Source organism: Empidonax traillii, unplaced genomic scaffold (genome assembly GCF_003031625.1).
Source record: "Empidonax traillii isolate 1590-97213 ecotype Southwest subspecies unplaced genomic scaffold, ASM303162v1 scaffold29:size1973556, whole genome shotgun sequence".
In the NCBI taxonomy this organism is placed as follows: Eukaryota; Metazoa; Chordata; class Aves; order Passeriformes; family Tyrannidae; genus Empidonax; species Empidonax traillii.
In genome coordinates, this window is record NW_020955222.1 from 1937222 (window position 1) to 1949210 (window position 11989).

The 11989-nt window shown below is 41.5% G+C and overlaps 1 protein-coding gene across 1 annotated transcript in view; it reads right to left on the reverse strand.

Moving 5' to 3' along the window:
• The window catches only part of PARP8 (poly(ADP-ribose) polymerase family member 8), a 112857-nt gene extending 101246 nt beyond the window's left edge, over nt 1–11611 (reverse strand). The window contains exons 1-2 of the mRNA XM_027910551.1: nt 11169–11611; nt 10359–10413 (exon numbers count right to left, since the gene is read on the reverse strand). Coding sequence (XP_027766352.1) covers nt 10359–10413; nt 11169–11259 — 146 coding nt within the window. The 5' untranslated portion in view covers nt 11260–11611. The remainder of the gene's footprint in view (nt 1–10358; nt 10414–11168) is intronic.
• Nucleotides 11612–11989: the final 378 nt, after the last annotated feature.

Here is an 11989-nt window from a genome sequence, read left to right on the forward strand (position 1 = left end):
GGGAAAGACTAAAAGCCAAGACCCCTTCTGCCTGTGGATGACTACCGGGAAGCGGAGACTCCCCTCTGCAGCTCATGAAGGAGCCCATGCTGGAGCAGAGGAGTGCATGAAGAAGATGTGACTCCATGGGAGGCCGAAGATGAAACAGAGTCTTGCTGGAGACCCGTGGCCCACGGAGAGAGAAACCTATGCTGTAGCAAGTTGTCCGGTTAGGACTTGTGGCCCTGTGGGGGAATCCACGCTGGTGCAACTCATTCACGACCCAAGGGACAGCAGATTATGGAAGAACTGTGGCCTCAGGGATGGACCAAACCGGAGAGGTCTATCGAGGACTGTCTCCCGTGGGAAGGGACCCCACAGGAAACAGAGGAAGGACTCAAAGCCATTACCCCCCCCTGGTAACTGTGGTGAGGACAATGGTGAAGCAAGATGATCCCTTGCAGTCCATAGAGAAAACCATCAGAGTGCAGAGAGAGAGACCTCTCTGCACCCGATGAAAGCTGACCCCCGGGACAGTGAATTGGAAAGAGTTCCTATCTAAGAGATGGATTTTAACAGCAGCTCTTGTGTTACACAGACATTTTAAAAAACCCAAAACTGTGCACATCAGCCTCCTAAATGCAAGAGATCTTGCATCTCTGGTGGACTGATTACTGTGATTCTTTGATTTATACTCTAGAGGACAATGATAAATTTATTAAAACTTGTTCTATTGGTCTGAGTTAACAAAACTAGTGTATGCCCAAGGAAATTCCCGCAGAGGTTATGTTCCTCCTGTTGCCACTTAAACATATCAAATTTCACTGCTCTTGTCACCCATGGACAAAACATTAGTCCTACAACATAAGCCTAACAAAATGCTACAAGCAAAATTTTACGTCAAGATCAGCAAGCTTTGTTCTATAGGATGGTTAAATGTCTTTCCAGTAAAACAGTTCTTTAACATTGTACCATCTTAAAAGAACAGAATTAGTAAGTTTGGTTTTCAGCTGTAACTCTATCAGAGCTACAACCGCATATGAAAGAGTTGATAGAATATCCATAGAACTATATTAAACCAGTAAACTACTTCATATACTTCCCTGTCTGTAAGGGAAGGCTGCTGGTAGTGCCAATAACTGCTGTACTAAAGCACATTTTCCACAAGTTTTTAATACTTGAAGGTCACATTTTTCAGTCTGAAATACTGTAAAGCTCGTTTTTCCCCTATGTTTCCCCATTTGTTTTGTACAAATATATACTGAAATGAAAAGATTTAAACCAGTTTAAATCTAGACAAAGTCAATATGATCCTTTTAGGTTTTTTCACAAAGTAGTCCTCATGAAGAAATCACCATTTCTATTTCAACTAATGGTTATACCTACAAAAAAATCTGAAACAATTTTTGGACTAGCTTCAGATTTGATACTGCTTCTGATTGAGTTACAGGTAAAGAGGTTTTCCATGTGGCCCAGCAAATTACATTTTTAAAAGAGGACTCTGTGACAACCAGGTTTTCAGATGCTAAGGCTAAAAAGACAGAAAAGGACCACAAGTTTGACAATTAGCCATCTGTCTGTGCCCTTAGCAACATCAGTGACTTTCTAAAAATGCATGAAAGCCATCTTTTTAACTTGGATAGACTGCAGCTCTCCAACCATCCACAAAAATACTCGAAACTGACAATACATCAGCAAAGATGACAGAAAACAATGCTCTGGTCTTCATAACCCCCTCTCCCTTTAGATAAAAAAAATCACTCAGTCTGCCACTCACTAAGAGTAGTCAGTAACAAATCAAAGATTCAGCATTATCACTGTGGAGCAAAGTGAGCCCCATCACATCAGCAGAACTACTCCAGACTTACACAGCTGTAAATGAGATCAAGAAGTTGAGTATCAGCAAGCACTTTTAAGAAAATTAAGTGATTCCTAGTTTTAACACCTTTATCAAGCCCAGACTGACAGAAGCCTCCATATTTTGCTTTATGCGTGATTATTCTAGGGTGAGGACTCCCCACCAAAAATGAATTTTTCATTAAGGAAAATGAATAAGCAAGAATGAGTTGATTACACACACACACACAAATCCTATGATTTCCAGAAAAGCTAATGACCTGGAATATCATGTCTAACTCATAGGCTATTTTTTTCTACTTGAAAGCAAATGCTGTCTGTCACAAAAACCTTACACATTACTGTCTGGAAACATGACAAAGTGCAAAGTAATCCTGCCTTCTAGCTTGGCTCTTAATATGAAACATTCTTAAACATAAAATGGAATATTCAATTAACAAAACAAGATTTCAAAATGGCAGACTCTGTAAGATGAAATATACAATGATACCCAACATGAGAGGAACTTATTCTTTAATTATATATTAGTTTCTACAAATGGTATATTACCATTTTTGCACTCTATTTTGGCAAACATTACATTTTATTACACAGGTGACACGCTTTGCCCCTTTTATTTCTGATCAGCGCCTCAAGGCTGGAAGGAAACATCTGGAGGGTGAGCTGGTTTCTTTAAGCTTCCTCTTTGCCCTCAATTCCTGGCTCCAGACAGGCTCCCACTGAGCATTACAGAAGTTACCCTCAGAACAAGTAATTCAGCTCCATGCTAATTGGCAGGATATGCCATTATCTTCTAAGACAGCAGAAGACAAATACAGTTTATGCGGGTCCTCTGCCTTCAAGCAAGCTAGAGAAAGATGCTCATCCCCCAACACTTACTCAAGACTTTTTTCTGCCTGCTGCCTTCCATAAGCATGTGCAAGACCACAACTTATTCCCACAGGATTCCATAATGCCACAGCATGTATGATGGTGTTTAGCCCTTGCAGAAGGGGAATGATATAAAGCTCCCAGGAGATAATGGGTCCTCCCAGGATAAGTGACTCGTAAAAGCAACAATTGCTCCTGGTCCTCAGGCAAGGCTCTTTCTTGCTCTTCCTTCCAAAGAAATAGGATGGATGCAATCTTGTGTGAGCACTCAGAAGGCTGTCAGGTGAAGGAGATGTTATTTCTGTATCTTGTTCAGTCTCTCTTCTTTCAGTGAGATTTTGTGGTGGTTTTAATCTAGGCCTTCCCTGGTTACCAGTTTGTAACCAAGAAAGGGGCAGTGTTCCCAGTATTCCATACAATTTTTACATAAATCAAGGTATAAATAAGAAGGGAAGAGAGGTCTTCACTCCTCTTCTCTTCCGCCGAAGTTCGGGAACAGTCCCGAACAGGTCCCTGCATTAGTCTCACTTATCTAAGGCTGAGGCCTGCAGCATCCACTAACCTGCCACGTGGAAGCTTAGGGAGTGCTGGCTGTGTGTGTGTCAATCCTGGTTTTTTTCTAAAGGATATAGTGAAATTTTTTTTACTAGTTATTTTACTAATTCTCGGGTTTGATTACGTATATCTGCTCGGTATTCTTTTTTTGTTCCCTTTTGTTCCTTTTCCCCTTTCCCTATCCCTTCGGGGAATGTTTAGATTCCCATTTACTGTGTACATAGCATCTTAACTATAATATACATAAAATATATTTTTTTATATAGCTAACTTAGTTTTCGAATTCTTCAATTTGCATAGTGTTTTTTTCCTTTGCCCTGGGGGAAGTAAAAAGGGGGGAAGAGAGGGACTACTACTAGGGAATTAGACATTTGGCAGGGAGCCAAGTCCAAACCATCACAGATTTTCTACCTACTGCTACATAGGATAGTAGGCTTACCTTTATGAGACAATTTTACCTTGTAAAAGGAGCTCCTTTTCCTCAGATGAGGTAAACTCAATTAAACTTCTGTAAAAATCTTCACTCTTCCTGTAGCAAGGAGGGCATAAATTCTTAAGAGTTGCCCTCTTTCATGGAATTTATTTGATGCCAAGGCAGAACTAAATACTGGAGTTTTTCTTTAGATTTACTCACATTTCATCCCTTTCTTTTTTAAAGCCATCTCTCCCAGCAATTTTAAATTTACTTTCAGTCTAGGTGCTGAAATTGTTTTGGTGCTGAAACTATTTTGACTTGGAATGGTTGGACTCTGATTCAAATGAGAATTCATATTCTGCACAGTAAGTATATATACCAACAGGTATCTTCAGCTCTTTATTTATGAGCAATGAAAAATATATAGGAAATTAGTAGAGACTAACAGGAAAAGTGAGAAATGGCATGAGTCCCAACATAGAGAAAAATTACCTAAATTAATTTTGTCAGAGTGAACTCTGCTTTCAAACTTATTTGAAAAATTAACACTTTAACAAGGACAGCCTACAGTTTTATTTTTAGGTACTTAGTATGTTAAAATATGTGACGAAAGTAGAGAAAGAAGAAGTTACTGTAAATATTTTCTGTAAAGACATTCAAGCACCGCTCCCAACTGTATGCTGGTAAACCATTTAAACAGTGCATACACCAGTATGACAAAAACACCTGCATAAAGATGGTGAGGCTTTCACAAAGTGCTAAACAACCTACTGTAATACCAAGACTGCTAAGTGGTGTAAGAGTTAGGCACATTTTAAAACTAAGCCATTCATGTAAGTGCCTAAACCCACATTTTTAAAAGTAAAAGGCAAAGGTTCTCAATTTGAATGTGCTGTTCTTAGTATCAGTATAGTATACAGCTGACAGAGAACAGCCACTTCCTTCACCAGATCAGTAAGATCTCCACAAGACTATCCTCTCCTTGAAATACACTACTTTTACACGATGCGGTGATGGGGACTGGGCTAATTTCAGACAAGACAGATTTTCTAACAGCAAGGCAAGAAGGAGCTATCAGACATAAAACTATCAATAAGACTGTAAGTACAATGGTGGTGATTTTGCTTTTCACTACAGTGTCCTATTGGTCTCTTTTTAGGATGAAAAATTTGTTAAATCTCACCTACTGAATGTCTTACAGTACCTATGGAAAAGCTATCTATAGGAATGTGTGGGTAAGTTTCATGTACATATTACACATGGTCAATATTAGAAGGTAATATGAAATTAGAATAGGAACATTAACAGCAACTCATATAATGGAAAATGCTTGACCTAAACATAGATTTTAAAACTGAAACCTAAGTAACACCTGACACAAAACTGCTTTTTTGAAGTACCCAAGGCTGTATTCAACATTACTTCACGTACAGAATCCTTAGTGAAGAAATAAAAATCACAATCCTTGCCATGTCTAAACTAGATTCTTTTATCTCTCCCACAGAAACAGTGTAGAAAATGGTAAGAAATGGTGTAGCAACAGCAAAAATGTTACGCCATATTTGATAGGAAAGTTAAAATTGAAAGATTATGTAGAAATAGCAATAACCAGACAGCTAGGTACAAGCTGCGTATCTAGATTTCACCCTCTCTTACTGTAATAGAAGTAGATTTCAGGAATGTAATTACCTTTTTAATAACACCAAGTTACATGCAGCCATCAGCAACAGGAGATGAACTGTACTTGCACCAGCCCTTCCTAGGCCCTGAATAAGACTGATTCCATCTAAACTAAAACCATTCAGAGCAATGGATCCCAAATAAGTGTTCTCATCTTTTAAGCCATACTTTTACAGACACTTTCATCATTTCATGTAAGCCACCACTGCTTGCAAAAGGAACAGTCAAACCTTCTCTTCCCAATTCCTGCACAGCCAGTAAACACATTGCCATGCAATGAACCTGACAGAGGACCTGGGTGAAAACTAACCATTAAACTACATAATTTTGTAAATGAAAGAAACAAAAAATTCAGAAAAGTGTTTTTATATTTTCTGATGGACACGATTTTATATTTCAGTTTAAAAACTGGTTTTCAGTTTTCTCCTTCTTTCCTACAGTTTACTTAAATTGAACATCAATTTTAAGATTAAAACACCTATCAATTATCCCAAAAACATTTCTCTTCACAGCTTTTTGTAGTGAAGACTTCAGTATTATCAGAGTTACACCAAAATTTAAAAATTATTTACCAAATGGAATCTTTTATGTAGGCAGTTTTATAAACTTATGTAAGCAGCAACAGAGCAATCATTAAAGGGAAAAAAAGGTTATCTGTATCTATTTATCGTCAAGTGGTTCAAACACCTGGTGGACATAATGTGTTACAACTTCAGATAAGTTGTTTTCATCTCTACCTATAGAATTTAGACACTCTGTCAGTGGCCCAGCTCCCTATCTGTGAAATATTTTACTGCTACAGTAAGGTTGGAATTAATTCATCAATTTACATGAGAATTTCTGCTCTACAATAACCTCCTGAATAAAACACAAAATGCCAAACACTCAAAACCAAAACAAAGACTAAGATAATAACCAGTCATTATTTTAAGTAAAAATAAACAAATACTTCAGACCTAATTTTCTTGCTTCTTCAGAACTCCCATTGTTATAATCATTGTGCTAAAGTACAGAAAGCAGAACAAAAGTCCACTGTGTGAATAAGAGATGGGAATTTTACTGACAAAATTAATTGGTGTGTTCAGGTGTTACTTAGTTTCTTTCCAATATGCTGCAGTATTAGATCTGTTCTCACGCACAGTCTTATTGTCATTGTCCTTCCTTCCCAATGAGAGTTAAGAATGTATTTGAATGAAAAGGTATTTCAGGACTCATATGATGTCCTTGTTTAGCCTTGGAGGAAAAAAAATAAGCAGGGTAAGAAAAACACTAAAAAGGGAAAACATCTTTTTTTCTGGACAACTAAGCACTGCTTCTATGTAAAGCATGACAAATGGCATATAAAGTGAAAACAACTCCAGGGCATCACACATTTTTATTTGAAAGATAAGCAGATCAGCAGTTCTGTTCAGTCTGCACAGTTTCTGGAGGAGCAGTATTTCATCGAGGGGCAGAAAAACGGAAAAAGGAAACTAGATACTCTTTTAAAAAGGAGAACTCAGCATTTAACATAATTCAATACGAACTTTAGAACCTGCAGTAAAAAGTATAAAAAAGCATTTCTGATATTATGCCATACGTAGTTAAAGAAGAGTAAATCTTGCACAGTCACAGCACCTGACTGAACACCTCCCTTTACAAGAAATCAATCCACTTACTGCTTTCTGACAGTGAAATTAAAAATTATTAGATTAATAACCAATCTGCCCTCTATTTAGTGCCCACATTATGCAAAAAGACATGCTTTCACTAATAAATTGCTAACTACAACCTTTCCAAACCAGGTCACATCTCTGCAGTGTCAAACAGCTCTAATAATTTGGAAGTATGAATACAATGCATTAAAATAAATTCAAAAAAAGGTGACGTGAAATACGATCTAAAAGAATTTAAGTGAACTAGTACTACTTTGCCGTGGAATTACAAATTAACTCCACAGAAGTGATAATAAATGTCCCCTGGATCAAGCCTATCTATTTGGATGGATCTGAAGCATGGTTACTTACTGCCTAATATTTCAATACTGCTAGTGCAGGAAGAGGTTGTGCAATCAATCCAAGCAACAGAGGAAAAATCAGATAACGTCTGAGATCCTGGTCCCAAGTAGAAAAATCTCACATAGGTAACAGTTTAAAAAACAAAACAAAACAAAACAAAAACAAAACAAAAAAAAACCCACCAAAACCAAACAACAACAAAAACCACAAACAAACAAACAAAAAAACCCAAAACAAAAACACAAACAAACTTTAGGTCCTCATAATAACCAAAATAATACTGGCAACACTTCCATGGACTTACCCTGATTTACTGAGAACCTCACTCTGAGTTTATAAATTTAGATAACTGGTAAATGGACTTAATGGGTACTAAAGGAAACTATAGTACACTGAGGAAAACTCCGCGAGATGTTTAACTTGCTAGTCATTGTCACTTGCCTTTATACAAGATTTACAAAGAATCCTGCTTTTCAAACAGACTGCCTTCTTTCAAGGGCTTCTGCTCTTCCATATAACCACTATGGCTATACCAAGGCCATATTAGACACTGACCTAAAGAAACATCTCAAGGAAACAAAGTACAAAAAATACTTTGTGTAAGGCATAGCTAATGAGTACTGAAGTACTGTAGTCTTCCTTACACACCATTTCTACTCTAAATCTCTTCTCCATTTGAACATCCACTCAGCGAACATCTACCCCTTTGCCCTTTACTCCACCACCTGTGTTCCCGAGGGTTGGAAAAACAAAGTCATCAGACTGAGTGTCTCAAGTATCTGGATAAAGTCCACTGGCTGATGAGTCCATGGCCAGGATCTAATAGAGGTTTTGTCATTTACGGACAATTCATGAGTGCAATAGTCAAAAAATGGTGTTCCTACTCAGGAAGTCCACACCTGCAGCAGTGGCAGCAAGAAAAAAATCATAGCCTTTAAAGGCCAAAAAAAAGGTCCTGGGATGACCTCATGCTCTCCTAAACTGTGACCATGTACAAATCACTGCTGCTGACCCTCTACTGAAGACTTCCCTAAATGCTGCATACAGTGCAGTATAGTGCTGCTCCACCAATACCTTCTCTAAGATGAAACCACTAACTCATCTTTGATGTAAGAAGCTGAAGTTTGGCACTGAATAGTCAAGGTTCAGCATTTTCATTTTATGTACATCGAATGAGAGCTTACTGCTGTAAACCTGCCACTCGGTACACCACTGTAAAACCAAGAATACTGAAAAACATCTAAATCACAATACTAATGAACAAAGAATGCCGAGACCATGAAGCCCTTATCTCAAAGGATGCTTTCCAGACATCCTTAAAACGTGCAAAATAAAGTGAAATTTGGGTATGCTCTAAGTAACAACACACTTTCACCAATTTTTGTAAGCATAATCATTGTTTCTCAATTGTGTTTAAATTGTCAAGGTCCTGAGACTGGTTTCAGTCAAAAATTTCCTAAGCACATGCTGACCCTGATTAAAATTCAATGCTGTGGGATGGAAGGCACTCTTCCGTTTCTCATTGAACAAGTGACAACACTTTGTTTCAACATTGATAAACCAGTTTGTTTTCCATCAGTTGTACCCTTAGGCTTTCTACTTTATTCAGCTCAGAAAATGTAAACAATAGACAGGTTTCACTTCCTGGTTTCTTGCTGTGATATTTGGTTTAGGGAACAGTACGAAGTAACTTCCAAATTAAATCATTTTACTTTTAGGATAAATAGTATCTCTGTTAGACAGTTTTTACTGTATAATCCTTTTGAAATTGTCTTTTAAAACAACACCAAAACAAAATATGGATTAAAATGCTAAAAGCAAGCATATACTACAAGCAACCTAAATATACATTAATTCTCAGCAATTGGGTGAACAGTTTGAATTCACTGAAAATGACAGAAGTAGTCCTCCTTCAGTAGGAAGAGGGGGGATAGTGAGGTGGGAAAACATTTTTCTGAGCCATCCTGGAGCCTAGGGACCATCTGGGAGCCTGGTCCTACAGCCAGATCCCAAAGCATGCCCAGGGTCTGCACCGATAGGTATGGGAGTGCTGCCTGCACTGACAGGTTCACTTGCAAGTAAAAAAAGAATACAATACGTTAATGTGATGTATCCTGGGAAACAAAAATAATTGACAAAGATGCCAGACAAACTGAATTTAAAAAAAAAAAAAAGGAACCAAAAAATGACCCAAAACTTCTTGCCAAGTCTAATTAAAAAAAAAAAAAACCACATCAACTACAAGAGAGCAACATAGCATTTAATGTTATTGCCTTATTAAATAAAGATAACTAACCATCAGGGAAAGGAAAAAGATGTGTTCAAGATTTTATGTATTTTTCCTTTTGAAAACAAACACAACAAATGCCTAAATATATTTTAAAAATGCATGCACGCACAATTCAGTTTATAACCAACAGCTTGGAACCACTTAGAAATAGTATTTCAACTAACATTCAATAAAACATTTTTTTTAGCCTTTTAAGTTAGACCGACATTTCATTTAATGCCTCCAGAATTTAATTTGGTCAACTGCAGACAGCCTTGCATCTGCCATGGGACCAAATATGGCTCTCATGCAAGAAAGTAGGGTGCTGATATGAAATTTGGCCGACATGTTATGACAAACTTAACCTTTCCTGGTTTTTAACATGAGTAAACTTTACATCATAGGTTGATGCCTTTGCTATGTTTCTGTTAATTTTACATGTAGCAGAAATTTCGTGTGTCCACACAAATTTAAAAAAAATAAATTAAAAGACACTGAAGCTTCACAAAGGAACACTGAGGAACAAGACTCTGACTACTAAGATCACCTTTCTGATCAACTCTCTCCACGCTCTTTTCTCAGTTTATGTTTGTACTAAGACAGATAATTTAATCATCCTCCTTGTAAAAGATAAGGAAATAAAAAAGCCTGCCACGTTATTAAACCTTTGCACTTCACTGCCAGAAGGAAATGAAGGTAGTCATTACTGGGAGGAAAAAAAAAAAAAAAAAAGTACCTTTTGGAGCCTCCAATGTAGGTGAAGGTGAAGGTGGAGTCTGAGTACCTGAAATCTGAAAGACAAAGAGCTGCTTTATTACAACTTGTCTTTATTTTGGCTGAAGTACCCGAGGTTTTACGGACCAGCAATCAGCTCCCGACACAGGGGTGGCTGTGGGGAGCAGAGGTGAACCAGAAGAAATGCAGCACCTCGCCCCCAGCCCCTCGCAACAAGTGCACGGTGCTATGGCAACAGCAGGGAATTCCACTGTCACACACGGCAACAGGCAGCCGACAGCCGGGCTTCTGCGGCGGCCCATCCCGGCCGGCCCCGCACTGGCACCGCCGGGGCGCCGCGGATCACCGGGGGAGGGCGGCGGAGGCTGCTTGCACGGGAAGAGGCCCGTACCCCGCGGGCTGTGCCACTGGCCCTGGGGCCGGAGATGGAGGCAGGCGCCGAGGGCGGCAGAGCTCGGAGAACAGCGGAAAGACCCCTCGCCGCCCTCGGCCGCGGGATACGCCGGGGGCCGGGAGCTCGGGCTCCCTCCCACACCGCCGGGTCTGCCCGTGGCCACCGCCACGCTCCCTGGCTCGGGATGCCGCCCCCAGCCCGCCCGCCCCTTTCCCAGCTGGCGGCTGTTCTCATCTGCCCTCACATGCCCTCGGAAGGAGGGTAGGGAGCCGGGGTCCGAGCGCGGTCCCCGCGGCCGGAGCGGAGGCGAAGGGCACGGGCACGGCGCGGCGGGAGCGCGGTGCGGGGCGGGCAAGGCGGCGGCGGCGGCGCCGGGAGCCTCCGCGCCTCCAACCTGACGCCCGGGGAGAAACTCACCTGCAAACAGGCAGTCCTTCTCCGCCTTGCACTTTTGGATCACAACGTCAATATCCTTCTGAATCCTCTCTTGTCTTGAACACATCCCCATGAAATAAATCCCAGGGGAAAAAATAGCAGCTTTTATTTCCACCCCACCCCACCCCCCGCGCTGCCAGTTTTTTTTTTCAAGGTTCAGCCCGAAAGAAAGACCCCGGGGCTGGCGAGCAGGAGCCTCCCCGGCAGCCGGGAGGGATCCGTTAAGCCGACTCGGAGGACGTAGGTGGAAGGCGGCGGGAGCCGGTGATCTATGCCCAGATGTGCCTGCCCAGATGTGCCGCCGCTGCCGGCGAATGGCAATTTCCTCACAATGGATCCAGCGAAGGGTGGCGGCGACGACACGGGATCCCCCCCACCCCCCACCCCCCCACGCCCTCTGGGTTTTTTGAGGTTGGTTGGCTGGTTTGGTCTTTTTTTGGAAGCGAGAGGAAGAAAAAAAAAGGAAAAAGAAAAAAAAGGGCGGGGGGGGGGGGGGGCAAGCCGACCCGGGCTCTGCCGCTCACATCCCTGCCCCTCCCGCCGGCAGCGGCGATCGCCTCGCAGCAGCAGCAGCAGCAGCAGCAGCAGCGGCAGCAGCAGCCGCACAGGCGGAGAGCCGGCGGCGCCACCCGCACCGGGTCCCTGGCGGCGCGGCGGGGCCGGCGCTCGCTGCTGCAGCGAGCCGCAGACCCTCCCCTCGCTCCCGGCCCGGCACGTACGGCCCCCGCCGGCTCCCCCGGCGGAGGCGGCGCGGGGGGAGGAGGAGGCGGATGCTCAGAGCCGTGAGGGCGGCACGGGAGGCG